Source organism: Sardina pilchardus, chromosome 11 (assembly GCF_963854185.1).
Source record: "Sardina pilchardus chromosome 11, fSarPil1.1, whole genome shotgun sequence".
Lineage (NCBI taxonomy): Eukaryota > Metazoa > Chordata > Actinopteri > Clupeiformes > Clupeidae > Sardina > Sardina pilchardus.
The window spans coordinates 26,920,317-26,939,989 of NC_085004.1; the positions used below are offsets into that span (position 1 = coordinate 26,920,317).

The 19,673-nt window shown below is 45.2% G+C and overlaps 2 protein-coding genes across 6 annotated transcripts in view; both read right to left on the reverse strand.

Moving 5' to 3' along the window:
* Window positions 1–11,945, reverse strand: part of fes (FES proto-oncogene, tyrosine kinase) — a 35,261-nt gene extending 23,316 nt beyond the window's left edge. Inside the window, exons 1-7 of one of the 3 annotated variants that reach the window (XM_062549718.1) lie at window positions 11,779–11,945; window positions 10,147–10,414; window positions 9,490–9,663; window positions 7,696–7,792; window positions 5,775–5,958; window positions 4,079–4,216; window positions 2,521–2,640 (exon numbers count right to left, since the gene is read on the reverse strand). In XM_062549718.1, the coding sequence (XP_062405702.1) occupies window positions 2,521–2,640; window positions 4,079–4,216; window positions 5,775–5,958; window positions 7,696–7,792; window positions 9,490–9,663; window positions 10,147–10,371 (938 nt within the window). In that variant the 5' untranslated portion in view covers window positions 10,372–10,414; window positions 11,779–11,945. Of the gene's footprint in view, window positions 1–2,520; window positions 2,641–4,078; window positions 4,217–5,774; window positions 5,959–6,194; window positions 6,334–7,695; window positions 7,793–9,489; window positions 9,664–10,146; window positions 10,418–11,778 lie in introns of those variants that run through there. The other 2 variants (XM_062549717.1, XM_062549719.1) reach the window with 2 other exon arrangements.
* A 5,390-nt stretch (window positions 11,946–17,335) lies between these two features.
* furina (furin (paired basic amino acid cleaving enzyme) a) overlaps window positions 17,336–19,673 on the reverse strand; it is a 110,268-nt gene continuing 107,930 nt past the window's right edge. For all 3 annotated transcript variants that reach the window (XM_062548985.1, XM_062548986.1, XM_062548987.1), the window contains exon 16: window positions 17,336–18,681. In XM_062548985.1, coding sequence (XP_062404969.1) covers window positions 17,990–18,681 — 692 coding nt within the window. In that variant the 3' untranslated portion in view covers window positions 17,336–17,989. The remainder of the gene's footprint in view (window positions 18,682–19,673) is intronic.

Genomic DNA, 19,673 nt, shown 5'->3' on the forward strand with positions numbered 1-19,673 from the left:
TTTGCACAGACTGTGCACATGATGTGGGGTGCTGGATATTGCCTTACTTATGGCATATACGAAAATAAGTTTCAATATTCACTAGAGTCACTATTCTCGAGCTAAACCAATATTCACCCTGCCATATGAAAAAACCTACATGCTCTCCCAATGAAGCCCACATCACAAAGAGGCTGATAAGCAGGATTTGCCGGAGTAAGGAGCTCGATAATTACAAGGTTTGATGATGCATTACGATTGCATTATTAAAGTGAAACATTGCTCTACGATGATTGCCTCATTACTTAGGACAGCTGGGAACATTACTTTGGGATCAATCTATGCGATTTCTCAAATCAATCAGAATGAAATTGAGAATTTTATGCTTCAATTATTAGCGATAATGAGACAGTAGCATCTCCGTTTCCCGGCAATACTGGTGGTGAGGAGAGAAGAATTGTGCTCATTCTAATATGCAGTTCAGTGAATGACAGTACCATGAACTCCCTATTCAATTCTTCCTCTTTTTGTCAAGCTTTGCATACCGAACAGCGTTCGCAAGCCTGATGTAAATGGTAAGCAGTAAAAGATTGTGCAGTGGAAGGGAAATGGAATCCTTCAGTTAAGGAGATTGCACTCCTGGACTGAAATATTGATGACATTGCTGATGACACTGTAACACTGATGAAACTACTGATGACCTACAGTGACTGACTGCAATCAGACACCGTTATTGACGCCACTAAGCTATAAAATGGAAATATGAAGAGGGAAGATGAGTCATGTACTGTATTTCCTGACCATGGAGAATGCACTGGATAACTTTACTGCGGGATCAAACAAAAAGGAGTTGTGTTCACTCCTCAGCAAGCGTAGGTGTAGCAGCCATTAAAGAAAAAGAAACAGTCACCACCATTATATCCTGAGTACACTCTGTGCATATAAATATTAATCAAGTGTGTGCGTAATCAGCAGACGCAAAAGCAACAACGATTCACAATGGTGGGTTTGAGTATCGAACCCATGACCGCAACACCACCACTATGAAAGAGCATCTGTCATGATGACTGGTGGATCTGACCTGTCGCTGGGCATGCAGTGGACGCCTCATACTACTCTCTCTCTCTCTAGGGGACGTGCACTCCGAGCCTCAGATGCTCGAAATTTCATTTCATTTCACCTTAAGCAATGTATCTATTGCTGCATTTCCTGCAGTATTCTTTGGAAGATATACTTTCTAGCCTGCTATTGGGAACATTGAGCTTAAATTACATACAGTACATACACTTTCTGCAAAGCCTGATAAGATCACCACTGCTTTTGTGGCATGGTTACAATCTTTCTCAGACCCACTGAGAAGAGTGAGAAGTACAAGAAGTGAACACGCAATCTGTCAAAGATGACCCGCGAAACTGATCTCTATCAGTTAGCACTTTTTTTTTTCAGACACTGGCCAGAATATGGCGACATAAATAGAGCCTGAAAGTATGAGCGAGAAGGCATGACAGCCCCAAGACAGCATCGAGTAGTAGTTTCTGCGCATAGAGATGTAGACTGGCTCGGTTTTTGACAAGCACTAACTCAACTGAGAATGCTGCAGATATCGAGACAGACTTCAGTATCTTTGTGAACACAACCAACTGAACACAGACCAACATCTTTGTTCACCACATGTTAGAGTAGGCAAGGTATAAATAAGGTCTATCAAGCAGTTGAACAGAGAAACATTATAATATAATAATTACACACTGTAATAATTTGTAACATTTGAAAAAAGAGCTGGGGTTGAAAAATGAAGAATATTGTATTTGTGTGTTGAGGGGAGAGGCAAATGGACGAGAAAAACCTGCGAGTCAGTTACTTTGAGGGCATTTTGTGGGTTAGCAAAAGGAAGACAGTAATGACTTTACTGAGTATGTGTTTGTCGTGGTGTGTGTGTGTGTGTGTGTGTCTGTTAGAATGGTGTAAGTGATTGTGGGGTATTGCGGGGCAGCTGTGGCCTACTGGTTAGGGCTTCTGGGTTTGTAACCGAAGGGTTGCCAGTTCGATCCGGTGACCAGTAGGGAAAATGTGGGCAGGGGAAGTGGTTGAGCACTGCTCTCCCACGTCCACACCCACGGCTGAAGCGTCCTTGAGCAAGGCACCTATCCCCTCACTGCTCCCCGAGCGCTGCTGTTGAGCAAGGCACCTACAGTATCCCCTCACTGCTCCCTGAGCACTGCTGTAACTCACTGCTCTGGGTTAGTGTGTGCTTCACCTCTGTTTCATTCAGTCACAGATTGGGATACATGCAGAGACCAAATTTCCCTCATAGGATCAAAAGAGTATATATACTATATATTTAACTACAGGCAATAATCATGAGTTATTCAGTTATTCAGTCAGACAGACAGAAAAGGTGCAGTGAATGAATGAGTGAATGAGAGAGTACATGAATGAATGAGTGAATGAGAGAGTACAGTACATGAATGAATGAGTGAATGAGAGAGTACATGAATGAATGAATGGATGAATGAATGAAGGCCCCAGGTGCAGTCTCACCTGTGCTGAAGCCCTTCTAGAGTGAGCTCGTTGAGCACCAGCTCCTCAGCCTGAAGCTTCTCCGCATCCTCCAGAACACTGCAGTCAAACTCCACACACGCCGGCACTTCCGCTACTGACCTGGGAATACACACACACACACACACACACACACACACACACACACACACACAGGCACAATTGTCTCAAAGCTTTATCATTATTACACATGAAAGTTACTGTCAGCTACAAAAGCAGAAAAAGCTGTCCACATTTATTTAAAGTGCATTTCCCATAATGCACCTCTAATTAAAAGGTCCTCATCATGATGTCCCTAATGTGCCGTGCTGTTTCAGTGTCCTTTTACCACCTGCCAACACGGGCCTGTGAAATGTGACCCAGAATTAGTTCTGCATGGACAGAGCCAGTTAGCTTTAGACGAGCACAGTGAGATTTCAAATGTTCCCACTGGCTCCGTGGACTCATTTCCTTAATGTTTATTAGGTCCTGTCCATGTGCTAGTGTGAATGTGTTTGTGTGTGTGTGTGTGTGTGTGCGTGTGTGTGTGTGTGTGTGTGTGTGTGTATTACACAGCTTGTTTGTCTTTAGGAAGTGCCGCTGATGCAGAACTACCGCATTTGATTAATCAAATGATAACAACCGTAGCTGGCTTTTTGATATGGAGAGTAAGGGCAATAAGGGTAATAGACTGCTCGTGCAATTAAAACCTCATCATCTGAAGGCACTAATCTCATTTGTTGTTTTTTCATCTAAAGCTACTGACAAATATATGTTAAATCATGATGATGAGGCCTGCTCTTCGTCACAGTGTTGCTAAAATATGACTCAGCTCCGTATAACCTTGGAACAGGGAAGTTTACTAAGCCCTTGTTTACAACACAGTCATATCTCGAACGAACAAAACATACACCTGGGCATTAAACTATTTATGAAATGAAATATTTATTTTTGGAGGTTGGAAAAAAAAACAAAAAAACTTGGCAAACATTCTTGTTCTCGACACTAAAGGAGTGTGTAGTCAGCCGTCATTCTCATGCACCCTATCAGTGGTAAGGTCTGGACTGATCTTGACAGATCTTAGATTGATAGTCAAGAGCTGGCGCCAGCAGCAACTGCTCTCTCTCTCTCTCTCTCTCTGCCTGGATCGACACAGCACTAGCACTCCCTCTACCTGAGCCTGAAGCCTTTCAGAAAGCCTCGTGCATTTCTAGTGAGTCCTATCAAGCTAAGCAGGTGGGGCAGAACATGAGCTTCGCCTAAATATTGTATATCATTCAGCACTTCTGTTTCTTCAGCCGTGCTCGTTCCAGTCCAGTTGAAAAACAAATCAAACACACACGACTCCACTATACATACGAATAGGGATGAGAAAACACCTTCTGTTAAGCGACACGATTAACGATGGAATGCAAAACATGCAGAACAGAACTGCAGGTTTCTTTCTCTGATGCTATTATTACTGCAGTGTTTATAGTTTTTTTGTACTGTATGTCCATGGAAACGGGCTCGCTGTGATGTTGTTGTGACATGTCGTGCGGAGCGCTGGGTGGAGCAGTACCTGTTCTGCTGGATGAAGCTGTCGTACTCCCTCTCGGGGCTGATGGCGTTCAGGGCGCTCGTCATCTCTGTGTGCACCAACACCACCTCCTCATGGAGCAGGGTGGTCAGGTCAAAGTACTCCTGCAGAATCTCCTTCCTGGGTTGAGAAAAGCCATGAAAGAGTGACTGAGACGATCATCTCACACTTGCAGTAATTCAATTTTCACAATTTACATTCAATGTTAGCTTATAGAGCTTTTCATTATTTGTGTTTTCTACTGTGCTCGAAAAAACTTGAACACTGGGATACATGAGATAATTCTCCCTGAGAGTTTTTCTGGGGGTTCTTCCTTATAATAAGAGTTTTGTATTACACAACACAGCACTAAACACTGAGAAAGGAAAAGCTGTGTTGGTCCACTCCATTCACAGGTCAAGGAGTGAGGCCTTGTTCAACATTAAACAGGGACCCAGGGAATGCAGGGCAAGCTCATATTTCTGTATCGCCAGAATAGGCTGATTACTTAAACAGAGATTAGGTGACAGCCATGGGAGCTATTAGAGTGAACTGCAGTACTGTATATTCAGGCAAATAAATCAGACCAACTTCCTCTACTCAGACACAGATACAGTGCTCTTTTTATAACCAGGAAATTATCCATTTTCTCTCTATGTTGGCTCTGTAAAAAATAAGAACGTCGAGCTCTTCCAGGCTTCTGCTTCAAATAAAAAGGAACTTATGGGTTCAATTTGAATCCCATAAAGAGGCTATCACTGACTATACGCACAGCTCCCTGAAGGACCCCGGGAGAGTTTTTATGCTATGTGTTGTATAGACTGAAATATCTCCGATTTCATCATGTTAAAACATGAGCTCAGCTTGCATTTATGTGCTTTTGAGGTGTGGTGCTTAAGTAACTGCACAACTACTGGTGGCAGGCAGCCAGGCTGTTCTCCTGAGCCACACAACAGGTCTCCATGAGTCTGAGTGCACTGCGCACCGTGTCTGTGTTGGCCGTTTACAACCCGACGGCTGAAACAAACGCTTCTTAAGGGAGCGAGGGAAACGGCAGACAGAGATGTAAATAACACACAGAGCACACACACTCTCATTTGACACACTTTTCTCTAACACAGACACTCAGACCCAAACAGCTAACACACATACAGCACACATATATATATATAATCCAAACCACAAGGTCATACTGCACTAGCTTCAAGCAAGGCAGCATCACACACACACAAATCCATACATTCATGCACACAAACAGACCCCCCCACCACCACCCTGAAAAGAGAAAGAAATACACACGCACGCACGCACGCACACACGCACGCACGCACACACACACACACGCACACGCACGCGCACGCGCGCGCACACACACACGCACACGCACACACACACACACACACACACACACACATGTTCGTGACAAAATGTGGGGGATAGACTTGCGTTTCAGTGGGAATGCTGCAAATTATGTCTTTCTCTTCTAAGACAATTATGTACGATATAAATGACAAAAAATTAACGGCATATTTTTTTTTACCGACCCGACCAAACATGACCCGAATATCATTAAAAATATTTTTTCTTGACCCATAACCGCGGGTGACCGCGGTCGCCCGCTCGATTTGGATCAGCCCGCGCATCACTGACACACACACACACACACACACAGAGAGACCCCCGTGGGCCCCTGACTCACAGCACGAGGACCATCTCCTCCTGCAGCGTCTGCAGGGCGGTGAGGAGGGCGGGCTGGCTCTGGCTGTAGTGCTGCTGGTGGTGCACCTGGGCCGCCCGCACGGCCAGCACGTAGTCGTTGTGCAGCTCGTGCAGCTTCAGCGTGGCCTTCACGTAGCGCTCCCGCGCCCGGTCACGATCACGGTCTACTCAGAGAGAGAGAGAGGGAAGAGGGAGAGAGGGAAGAGGGATGTCACGGAAGAGGAAGGTATGGACAGTGCAAGAAAGAGGAAGAATGAGGAAATCTAACACAATGGCACAGTGTTCAGCGATCATAACCAAAACATCATGAAGTAGCAAACTTCCTGGTGAAAGTCGTTAAGGCCCTTCCATATCAAGAACTGGAGCATAGCGTTAGATCAGGCAAGCCACAGGGTCTCACCAAGATTCTCTGAGTTGCCCAGCTGACTACCAAGCTGTCTGTTCAGCTGATCAGCTTCTGCTCTTACACTGGCAGAGATCATTCAGAGCGCCTTATTTAAGCTGCCTTGTTCACACTGACAGGCTTTTTTCACCTCCAGAACACGAGTATTCCGAAGTAGAGAGTGTTAAAAACAAGTGAGGTAGAAATTGATTCTGTTTCTGTACATGTTGTTATGTTATATTTAGCTATATCACTAGCATCCTGACTTAGCTGAGGCAGGCATCTAAGCGACAACCTATTGTTGAAAAAAAAAACTGTGACCTCAAAAGTTTAACTATTTTTAACTTTCAGCGCCTCACGTTTTTAGAAGTCTTGCTTTCCCTGCTGCTCTTGAATTTCCCCTTGGGGATCAATAAAGTATCTATCTATCTATCTATCTATCTATCTGCTCTGCCTTATCCTACCTACTGCCTGCCGCTTCCTCTGCAAGATTTCCTCGTCATGCTTCCGACTCATCAATGTCTTGTCATGTGTGTCTGCTTAGTTCTGCTTCCTATGGGGAGTTTCATCTTCGCTGCTCTTCCTGCCATGGGCTTTCCATGTCTGCACAGGGATGAACTGGGGGTTCCCAGAACAGAGCAAGCATACTGGCAAATGTAATATGATGCAATAGTAAACTATTTCTCTGAGAAAGTGGAACTAGAACTATGCCATTAACACCATTGTAGCTAATGAAAATGACATCGTCCACACACCCCTCACGATAACAACAAGGACGTGAGGAATGATACTGTTGGGGTTCATTTTCAGACAGTTATTAAGACGGAACACACTGACAGTCAATTAGAATCCATGGAATTTCAGCATCACACTTATGAACATGTCGAAAATGAGGATTTCCTTATCACTGGTCAGTATGGACACTGATATGGTTACAGTAACAGTTGACTTCATAGTCTTTGTTCTCCAAGTCTTTGATCATTTAATCCTAACGTCTCAACACTGAACTTAAGTCACACTGAGAAATGTCCATGGAGAGCCACTCTAAAGGAGTTGGCACAACTCATGTGAAATTCAAGAAAAACACTCAGTGTTTGAATGGCACAACAACAGAGAAGAGTTCTGGCAGCACAAGAGAGAGAAAGCTCAAACACAATGGAGACGTTATGCTATTTAGTAAATCCCATTTCAATGCTTTATACTGTTTGTTTAACTTCAGTGAAGGTCAGTGAGTTCAACAATGTTATTTCCCTGGCAGGTGCTGGCAAACACAAGGAGTACCTGTTTGCCTATCACTTTTCTTACTCCCTCTCCCACACGCAAACACATGCGCACACACACACACACACACACACACACACACACACACACACACACAGGGGCACACACACACACACACACACACACACACACACACACACACACACACACACACACACACACACAAACACACACACACACAGGGGCACACACACAGGGGCAGACACACACACACACACACAGATGCCAGATGGCATACCTTTGCTGGCCTCCTGGTACTTTTTCTTGGCCTGTGCAGCCTCCCTGACCAATTGCTTATAGCTGCCTCTTAACTTCTCGGGCTCGGTCTGAGTCACCTGTTATCAGAGACAAACAGAAGTGAGACACAGGTACAGACACAGGTACAGACACAGAGACAGACACACACACCCACACACACTGATGCCCTCAACCGCTCTATATCTACAAATGTTTGCTTATTTCAATGTTGTGAAGTACCACAGTACTGAAGTATTGTGAGAGCCAGCTACAGAGGACTCTAGTGTAAAATAATGAGTATCTAGATTCTAGTACACCTACGGTGCTACAGAGCACTACCTACAGTAGAATCAAGCTAATAACAAACAGTTCAAAGTCCATCCATCCCGTTTTTTCCATCCATCAGTCTGCATACACACTTACACAGCACTCACTAAACACACACACACACACACACTCACAAAGGTGCAGTAGATAATGCACACAGGCGATAACTCTCTTTGATACAGATATGGAAAAACAACACATCCATAAAACTGCCCACAAGATGTCCTCTAAACCACTAAACAACCACTGGATGATAGCTGCCAGTATTGCGACTGAAAGCAAAAACAGAACTACCCATGTTTATTCACCGGCATCACCAGAAGAAACACTGTAGTAACTGTGTACTTAGAGCAAGCCAATGATTTATTCAGGAGAAAGAGAATGAAAACTCTCTCTCTCACACACTCACAAACACACACACACACACACACACACCCACACAAACACACACACATCCTTCTCTGAATGTGTTAGATACACAAGGAGAACACTTACGACTCACACATGAGCACCCTCAGATTGAATCCTGTTGTTTGGCTCGCCTGCTGGCTTTCAATGCCTTCCAGAATGTTCTTGCACTTCCAAGCAATGAGATCACTTGCTTGCAGATTTATATAGCTCAGGCAGAGTTTAAACACATTCTGTTCCACATGCTGACTGCTTCAGCCCAAACACCTGCACTGTAATAATAGTTCTTTGCTCAGGAGCTTGTGTGAACTATCTATGCCGCTGAAACAGGGCATGGAAGATGTGCAGCACATTATGATGAAGGACCTTGGCTTATGATGTTGGTACACATGATTCAAAAACAACATTTTTATAGAAGAAAGTCGTCCTGCAATGTCAGTGCAGGGGGGTTGGGCTGCGAATTTAGGAAGTACTTTTTATGTTGTGGTTAGAACACTTAACGTGGTTGCCTTGTCAACAAGGCAAGCACTTCCTTAACCCATAGGGAGTTCCATACAAAAGTGAAACCATATACACTGATGCTACACTCAGATGACACCAAAGAAGGAGAAAAAAACATTTACAGGACATCCAAGCACAGGTTCATATCTCTTTACAAACTACTATGGTATGAAAGGATGCTTGGCTATTAGTTGAAAGTGCATCTACTGTACAGTATATACTAACACTGCTAAATTGGAGACGCAAAACCCTTGCTCTATCCACAACAATGAGCAAGGAGGGAGGGAGATAATTACAGTAGTAATACAATTAGCAGTTTAGAGTCACTTCTGTGTAACAGCAGGACAGCACAGCCCCACACCAGACTTCAAAGTGGAAACCTCTGGACATGGGGGCACAAAGCACCCGCATCCACCATGGGAGCTATCGTCTATCTCAAGGTGGCACTGAGTGAGGTTCACCCAGAGCACACACCCTGCAGCCCTGGCTACCGCTACATCCACACCCAGCTAAGGGGAGAGCTCTGCGTCGCTTCTCTGTGTGCGTCCGTGGAGCTCACCTTGCACAGGTCCTGGTTCAGCTGCACCCACTGCTCACTGTAGGACTTGCGCAGCTGCTGCTTGTCCCGTATCAGCAGAGTGAGCTTGCTGAGGGGTCCCACGGACAGATCCTCCGAGCGCTTCTTCATGATGCGACTCAGGCTCTCTGTCTGGCTCACTAACACGTTCCACGACTGAGGGGGAGGAGAAGAGAGGGCACATCTCGTGTTAACACGAGTCTCGCTGATTTATATGTGGTTGGCTGGTAATCTTCTGTGGTTTTTCATTATTAGCATCAGAATCAAAGAGAAAGGAAAGTCATTTTTTCTTTGATGATGAATCATTTGGTAATTGTTATCTCACAATTAACATGGGAGTGTACAGGGCCTGACTAGTTACACAATACACTTTACATTAAGTATACTGTAACAACCTGTCAGTATTCCAGGGTTATTTCAGGTATTGCATAATTAATAGACTGATATAAGACTGAAACTACGATTGATAGAATTCGTCACTGCCAATGCCATTCACTTCTCCAACACAACAGACAAACTGCAGACGCTCGAAGGAAAAACGATTAATCTATTTTCATCGTCCAACACAGTCATCTGTTGACCTGCCCACCTGTCGGGCACATGCTTCCCCATGTCACGGATAGCCTTGCTGGGCTGTACCTTATTCAGATGACTGATGTAGTCCAGGCCACCACCGGGCTGAGTGCCCTCCAGCTTCTCCACCATGACGGCCATCTGGTGCAGCTGGGTGGAGAACTCGCGGTCACTCTTGGCCCTCTGGGTCATCCACTTCTTGACGAGCTCCATGAGCCGCAGCTCGGAGTCCTGCAGACGCATGAGGGAGGCGTGGGCCTGCGGGCACCACAGCTCCTCTCCGAAGCCCATCCTGACGAGAGGCCCTGTCGCCGGGGACGCAGACCTGCTCACGCTGCTACAGCACAGCACAGCACGCAGACGCAAGCATGGACGTGAATGAGAACAGGGTAACACACACACGCGCGCGCACGCACGCACGTACGCGCACACACACGCACGCACACGCACGCACACGCACGCACACGCACGCACACGCACACACACACAACACACACACACACACACACACACACACACACACACACACACACACACACACACACACACACAAACATCACTAAACATACATCCCTCTCTTTCTCACCCTCTCTCAATCTAAGACACACATATGCCATCCATACAACAACCCAACAGGATCCATTCCAACACACACAGAAACACATGCACACTACACATGCACATCTCTGAACACAAGCAGCCACATTTTTGTATGATCTTGCTATTATTTCAGAGATGTTTACATTCTTGATTCTTGATTGATTCTTGTTTTTACACTGACATAAACATAGTTCACAATTGTGTACACCTAATGTTTAATTAATTTCAAACATTGGTATCCTTGGAGAAGCAAACAAAACTTAATGATACAGTAGGCTATGTAAGTCAATGCTCTAAACGTGCTTTTCACTTCCTATATGGTTGTAAATGAAAGGATGTGAAATTCTAGCGAGCAGTTCCTCCTTTCTTTAAAATAAAAAAAAAACTGCTGACGAGAAGTAGCATTATCAAATTTAGGAGCCTACTTCACACCCAACCACCACCGCCTACTCTAGGCTACAAATTGCCTTGGGGCAATTTTGCAGGGCTACATAAAAAAAAATTAATCTCACATTACCAAATCATTGATCGTGGCATTTTCATTAGATATTTCAACTAGAAGCATAGCGTACACAAATAAATGGTCTAGATATCCACTTGGGTAGGCTAACTTGAATAATGGTTCGCCGGTTGTTGGCGACACACCCAAGAATAATTGACTAGGCTGCTTCATGATCTAGGCTACTGTAACTGTAGGCAATAGGCTACATTACATTAAGCATAGAAGCCTTACGTAGTCTGTTAACGCCATGTATTTGTATTGTTCGACTAGGCTACCTGGTTGAAGACATTAATAGGGATGGGAAATACTATGCAACCGTGTAGCATCATGACCTGACCTATGCGACCCGACAGCAGCCTATCATGAATGCTTCGACAGTGGAGGCGACTAATAAATAGCCTATAATAGACTAACATTACAGACAAGCAAAAACCTGTTTTCGAAAGGCTTGCATTTCTTAACTTTTCCCGCAAGAACGTGTTGTTGCTATTGTTCTGACCAAACGACTCCTTCATACTTAGAAATGCAATGTCAGTTCTAGGCTAGTTGTCATTTCACAGAAACATCTGACTGGTTGACACTTGCAGCTCTCTCACCTTGACAATCGTGTAGCCTACTGCAAACCCGCTCTCAAAACGTCTGTGGTCCGCTACTAGACATAACTATAGATGGAATGCAGACAGGCACTCTAACGGACGCTACACCATAAGGAAGGAAAACACTGACAGCGCATCACCGCCAAGAGGACGCAGGAGTAGGGTGCTCCCCTATAGCGAAATCAGGAAGAACGATGCTAACTGAAGGAGAGCGTGTGAAATCGCCTTCGTTTGACAGGTTGTCCACAATATGAGCACGGTCGCTAGTGGCTAGCAGAGGCCCATGTGCGAAGATTGTAGAGGTTATTGCTCCAAACTCTATAAGGCATTGTTGCTGATGGTCTGGTACACTAGCGCTCATACAATTCGCCGCGTCATTGTTGCTGCGCAGCCGACATTATTCAGTTACAGTATGTTGTAAGGGACAGGGATGGACAAAATACATCAAAATGTTTTTCAAAATTAAGTATGAAATACCCTAGGCTATATTTAAGTCAGTCAAAATACAACCACAGTAGTAACTAAAATAAATAAATAAATACACTATGGCTATTTAAAAAAAATAATTAAAGGGAGCATAAATCACTTTGCAAACCTTCCATACCTATTATATCTATTCCTTCTTCAGTACATTGACTGTTGATTAAGTGTGAGAGTAACAGCTTTTCCCTGCCTATACGAGACATGTCATACAGTCAACAGATCAACTACATCTCATAGCCTAAATAGGCTACTGTATCAGAGATGCTAAAAAAGTCTCAACTGAACTTGTCAAGACTAGTGGAGACAAGTTCTTGACATTGTCAATGCATGCCCAGATTGCTTGATATGCACTGTGTAATTGATCAGGAAGGATCATGACCCTTTTAGATGTTTCTTTCTTTTATTTCTTAACTAACTGAGAACTGTGTAAGCTCTAAATGGTATTTTATTGACACCAAGGTGGATACATATGTTTTTTCCCCATCATGTTGCTTAAGGTGATACTTAAGGGCAACTTATGGGTTGATATTGCAGGACAACCACATAACCGGTTTCATGTGTTTTCTGACTGGATGATTCAAGTTATCAAGAAACATGCGGTTGGTGTGAAAAGAAGCATTGTGTGTGTGAGCAGTCTACACATTACTCATCTTGCACTGGATCATCTTCCTGAATCTCAATATTCTGATCACAAGTCTGGGCAAAATACTAGCCTACTGTAGTCTGGTTTTACCATACTAAACTCAATCTTTTCCCGGAAGTTCAGGCAGGGTTCACCCAGCCTAAGCCTAATGTACATGTCATCATCACATCACAAAGTATTGATTTTACCAAAAGTATTTGCCATTATTCTTAAAGTAAAAAAAAATATGCAAAGTATGTTGATGCAAACCCAATCAAATTACAAAATAGTATTTTGTATTTTAAATACATGCATCATAAATACTGCCCATCCCTGAGAAGTGACAATAATAGCCCATAATCCTTTTTATATTTACACAAACGCCCATAATTATTAGTGCTTGTGTGGCTTTTATTTCCAGCTTGATTCATTGACATACAAAGAAATAAATATATATATATTTTATCTGATCATCTAATCATAATAAATAATATTTCCAGAAGATACAACAGCAGGAGATTTAATGAACAAAATAGTGACCTTGAATTGTTGATTGCACATTATTTCGAAAGTGTTCCAGAGTGAGTGTGATTAATTAATAATTAAACAGTCTATGCAGGTTATTAAGGATGATCATTTTAAAAAGTGGAAATTACTATAAAGTTCAAATCCAGATGCCTAAGGGAGAGGAGATATCATTGGATTACTCCGTTTCTTCAATTATATGTAACCCCCCCACCCCCCCCCCCCCCCCCAATTACCAGATTATCATTGAAAAGAAATGACATCAGAATACTAAAGTTTGCATAGATCTTTATTTTTTCGTAGAATCTATAATCCGCATATTGACATCAATTAAATAAAAAGGAAAAAAAGGCAAAATCTTTTAAATTACATGTAAATGACACTGCACCATATATATAGTACAAAAATAGGCCTTATTTTCAGAATAGTTGTCCCATCACAGGTAGTCAATCTATCATAACTCATGGGTCTCTGTTACTAAGATGTCTCTACGCAGCCAAAGGCTAGTGACCTCAGTCTGAAACATGGAGCGAGGTCTAATAGAAATCAGCGTGTGTGTGTTTGTGTGTGTTCTGTAGTGCATACAGAGAGACATTCAGCCCTTGATCTGTGTATGTTGTGTCTTGAATATGTGTGTGTTGTTATACATACAAGAGGCTGTACTTAAAAATCAAACACATTCACTCTTCTGCTCCTACAGGCTGAAATAGGAGCAGTCCATTTTTTTTTTAATTTTAATTTTTTTTTTTGTGGTGGTGGCATAACTGGGAAAAGAAACTGAACTTCATAAGCATATGGCCGCACCACACCAGAGGCGTTGTTCAGAACTGCAGAGAAGCTACCAACACCTCTGCTCTTAGTCTGGAGGCTCGAGCTGTTTCACATACACTCACACACACACTTACAGCATCAGAGTCTTTGGTAATGCCCTCAACACCGTATACCACAACTGAACTCTCACTCTCTCTCGCACGCACACACACACACACACATTCACACTCAGTAACACACTGTACTGCAAAGACTGAACAGTAGGGGGCGTAATGAACTATCAATGGAGACTATACAGAATGACACCATTAGAGGATTATTTTTCTTCCTTTGAGAATACAAAAAAATAGACCACTTTAGGGGAAACCACCTTTGAGCAGTGGATTAACATGGGCACGGATTGCTTCACTATCATAACCAGCGCTCTAAACTGCTCTCTAAATTTGTGTGGAGAGAGAAAAAAACAAACAAACAAAAAAAAAAACAGAGATGGAGCTCAGGTTCTGGCCCGCCCTGAAGCAATGGAGCATCAGAGAGAAGGAGGAGGTGGCCGGGGCCTCGTGGTCTCCACCTGAAGCTGATTAAGGGCAGCTCAATCTCGAGACCCCACACCACCTCACCAGCTGCAGAGCTCAGGGCATACTTCCCGGCTGTCCTGCACCCACACAGAAACAATATATTACAGCAATAAATTCAATTCCCATAAAACTTTTCCCGGAGAGAAAAAGAGAGAGAGAGTAGGATAGAGAGAGAGAGAGAGAGGGGGGGGGGGAGAAGAGAGGGGTGGGGGTAGACAGAGAGAAGCTTGGCACTGAAAGGATGAATAAATTGATAGTCCATTAAAAATGTTTCAATAAGAAAGGCCCTCTTACACTCAAGCACCCCACTACCACTTTCCACTTACAGTAAGTCATACATTTATTTATTACAATTAATTATAAAATACGGCAATTTTCATCGCTGAGGAAGGCTTGGGGGTAAAATCGATTCCGCCACCTTCACCTCCCTCGTATGATGGATCATTTGAAACCCTCCTTTATTCAATCAAATTAGCCAAAAAGAACGATGAGGCATGGGTTGTGAGGCAGACATCAGAACTCACAGGCACACGCTGCAGATATGACCACAGGCCTCTCTAGATCAGCACAGAAATGAACACGAGAGCTGCTACTACAACCAGGAACGTCCCAGAAATCACTGGACGGCAACATCTTTTCAATGTGCAATCCTGAACTTTGATGATGTCTTCCTGGTTTCTGGGATGGCAGCACCGGAAGAAATCAGAGGTGATTTGAAAAAAAAAAAAAAAAGGAGAAGGTTTAGTTGGTAAACTGGAGATGCACACAGCAAATACTCAGTCCACCTGCTAATGTATTCATACATCCTCAGAGTACACTGAAAGGATATGATGCATCTCTAAACACCTTCTTGCACGGGGGTTCAGGCACAAACTCAAAGACACCTTCTTACTGCTGTCTCTCTTCGAACAGCAATACTCGCATGTTTAATGCAACGTGATTCTTGTGTCAAGGATATGACAAGATATGATGGAAATTAAAGACTATTTTGAGCTAGCTGTTCATAATAATGAAGGGAGAGGAACTCATTTCTACAAAGGCTTGTCGCTTGAGATATAAGCAAGTCAATCAAGTATTCTTCATGATCTTCATCAGAAAAGGCATTTCAGGACTAAAAGTGTGCTGAATCTGGATTTAAGGAGAGGTGAGAAGACTTGATCTTGAGGACTGGTGTCTATACATAGAATATGGACATAATGTAATGCTACTACAAGGACCTTTCCTAAACGGAAACAGATAGTGGGTCATTTACTCATTTAGTCCTGGATAAGGTCCTGCTGTGTTAGAAACTAGGCTTAAACCCTAGAGACCCTGGAGTGGACAGAGATGTCACTAAGAAACTTGTAGTGTGTGCAACTTCAATGGTGTGGATGATTTTCTTGCATTGGTCAGCACAAGGGGAAATTGTGAGCCAGCAAGGCATGAGTCTGCATGGGGAACTTTGGGTCTTCTACGCGCCACATGTCCTACAGATCACTGCTGTAGAGATAAACACACACACAGTGTTTTCTAAAATAAAGACGAGCAAAACATCCCCACAAGTGTTCGGTACCACAAGATGTTTCTGCTTTATACTTCCTCTGTAGACAGTGCAGCAATTACTGCATGGTGACAAAAGTGAAACACCAATGTGTGTGACAGACCTCAAAGACTCGCACAGCTTCGGAGCCGTGTTTGCTCAAGTTTGCTAAAACAAGAGGGACAAACTACTTTCAGGCCCCTTTAGTAGTGCCAGCAGTGAAATCAAAACAGAAAAATAAAACAACAAAAAAACAAAAACAAAAAAAAGAGAGTGTTAAGTTTGAGTTTGCTTTGATGTAAACTCTTTTCTAGGCCAAGGATCTGCTGTCATGAAAGACTTGAGAGGAGATGGGTCTAGTTAATGAGGACTTATCACCTCCACTGCTCAGGGCTGTGATGTGTTCTGGTCGACTGGCACTGAAACTTTTAACAGGGATCACAATGAACTCAAACTTTGAACGTATGTGTCTGTCTACGTCTGTGTGTGTGTGAGTGTATGTGTTTGCGTGAGAATAAGAGAGATCACTGCAGTTCATTCAGCCCCACAGAAATCACACAAATCCATTTTTAAGCCATGTGGATTGACTTTGATGGCCGTCTCTTTCAAGCAGTCACATGTAAGTGTTTGTATATATGGGTGTGTGTGAGAGTGTATATGTGTGTAGGAGTGAGCGAAAGACAGAGTTGAGTCTGCTGCAATCTCTTGAAACACTACATTCATCCACGGCAGAGTGAAACACTGCACTTAGACTCAGTCCTGCACACTTGCACTCACGTCAGGGAAGTGGATGGAGCTCTTTAACTCCCATTTATCTTGCTAACCGGCCTCAGGAGTTAAGTTATGTGAGGGGGCCTGTGTGGCCTGTGGTGTTTATCTCCTTTTCAGAAAAATAAAGAACCCTTTCCCCTGGCCGTCTCGGAGCTCGGCTGTCACGGCCAAATCAATCGGGCGCTCGCAGAAGGAGGGCCTGGACAGGCTGCATCAAGCACACGCGACCGCAGGAAGGCAAAACGCACGACGTGGGAAGAGTCAAACCATTCCGTGCCATTCCATTCCGACGGCATACGCGCACAAACGCACACAAACACACAGACACACACACACACACACACAAGCCTGACTTTGCACGCCTACGACTGACAATCTCATCGGGCAACCTCGATATGTAAAGGGGCGGCTGGAGAGACACGATGCGAATAAAGGGGTGTAAAAAAACATGAGGAATCACAAGCATGATTTATTATAACATTAGAAAAAATAATCTTTTTTTTTCTCCCCGGCTCGGAGGGCGAGCCGAGAGAATTTTGATTTGTAATCTCAAGTCACATTCAAGCCGTGAGCGTGTACACGCGGTGACAGGCCTTTCACGAGCGTCACCCTGCAAAATCCCCTAAGACAGGCGAGGTGGACACTCCGGAGAGAGGAAAATGTCAAGAAGACAGAGAAGGAAATCCCAAACAACCCCGGAAGGAGGGAAAGAGCAAAATTGAAAATGTGGCAAAAAAAAAATACTGGAAACAGAGAGAGAATTCCTTAAAAGATAATTAATTGGGGGGGGGGGGAGCGGGGTCCTGGACTGCAAATCTGGACTGCTCAGGATGAGGGAAAATGGAAACTTGGGATTGAAGAGGAGGGGGGGGGGGGGGGGGCAGAGTGGGGGGGGGGCAGCCAGAGTAGGAGGGGAGGGTGAGGGTGGGGAGAAGGGGGCTGTTAAAGAGCACTTTGTGTTTTGATAAAGGCAGTCCTCTCATTGTGGACGTCGAACTCGTCCACCTCAGAATCGGAGCCGTCATCGCGCCACACGCTGGGGATGCCCTTGTAGGAGATCTCGCGGCCGGAGCCGATGCCCAGCCCCAGGCCCAGGCCCGCCTGGCGGAAGCCCTCCTTCAGGCCCTCGCGGAGGCCCGCGCCCGTCTCGGCCAGCAGCAGCCGCTTGGGCGCCGCGTGGCTCGAGCGCAGCTGCAGCGCCGCGAACACGGCCACGAACGCCGCCACGATGAAGGCGCAGCTCAGGACGGCCACCGTGACGGGCATCCGCGAGGGCGACCCCAGGGGTCCTTGCTTCGACCCGAGGCCGGCGTCGCCACCGTCGGCGGAGGACGCCTGCAGGGCCGCCGCCCCCACGCCCATGGTGTCGGGGGACTCGCGCTCGATCTGGTTCTGGTGGAGGCAGGTGCCGGTGACCGGGTCCAGGTGGTTGTGGGGCGGGCAGGAGAGGCAGTCGCGCGGGGTGAGTCCGGCGCAGGTCAGGCAGGGCGCGGCGCAGGGCTGGCAGGTCTGGACGGACGGCGGGATCAGCCAGTTGCCCTGCGTGTACTTCAGCGGCTCTGGCCCGGCCGTGTAGCCGGGGGGACAAGCGTGGACGCAGTCCTGCTGGAACAGCAGGAAACCAGGACTACACTCTGAGAGACAGAGAGAGAGGGAGAGAGAGAGAGGGAGAAGGAGGGGGAGAGAGAGAGAGAGAGAGAGAGAGAGAGCGAGAGAGAGAGAGAGAGGGAGGGGGGGGAGAGAGAGAGAGAGAGAGAGAGAGAGAGAGGGGGAGGGAGGGAGAGAGAGATGAGCTGAATGAACTACCAATAACTTTTTGCTGTACATGAATGCTTACAAAATTATGAAATTAAACAACCATACATACATACATACATACATGTGACGAAGGAACACACACACACACACATATACTGAATAGAATATCACAGAGGGAAATTAACAGTGCCATAAAAGAAATGGCTCACTCCGTACTCATATTCGCCTGTCTCTCCACGGACGCTAATGAAGAGAAAGAACTGACGACGTAATCTTTTCTGAGGTAGCGGCCCGAGTGGGCCGCCTGTCGTGTATTCTGGGGGATAAGGTCAGTCAGGTCGGCTAAACCCCCTGCAGATGACATCACGCATCCACTGGCCAAGTCCACACGTCCAGCGCCTCTTCCGCCTGTGTCCGAACTCAGCCAGGCGATTTACTGTTTTTACTGGCCGCTTTTCATCTCTTTACCGTGACACAAATCACAGATAAGGGGGCTGGGAGGTCGGAACGCTGTGAAATGACAACCAGAGTCCCGACAGAGAGGGAGGGGGGGGGGGGGGGGGGGGGTGGAGAGCGAGCAGCAGACTCGAGGGATTACCACATGCTGTGCTGACAGCCACTGCCACCGCGGTATGACACACTGCCGAGGACTGTAATGAAACATGGGGGATGCTACTCCAGCTAGACTGCAGTTTAGCCAAGAGATGTGAACACTTGTATCCATATTATACTCGAGGCTGTGTGTGTGAGTGTGTGTGTGTGTGTGTGTGTGTGTGTGTGTGTGCATGTGTTGTGTGTAACTTGTGCATTTCCGTTCCTCATTACGAGGCCTGATGCGCAGACTAGACACCTCCACCGGATTCCAAAG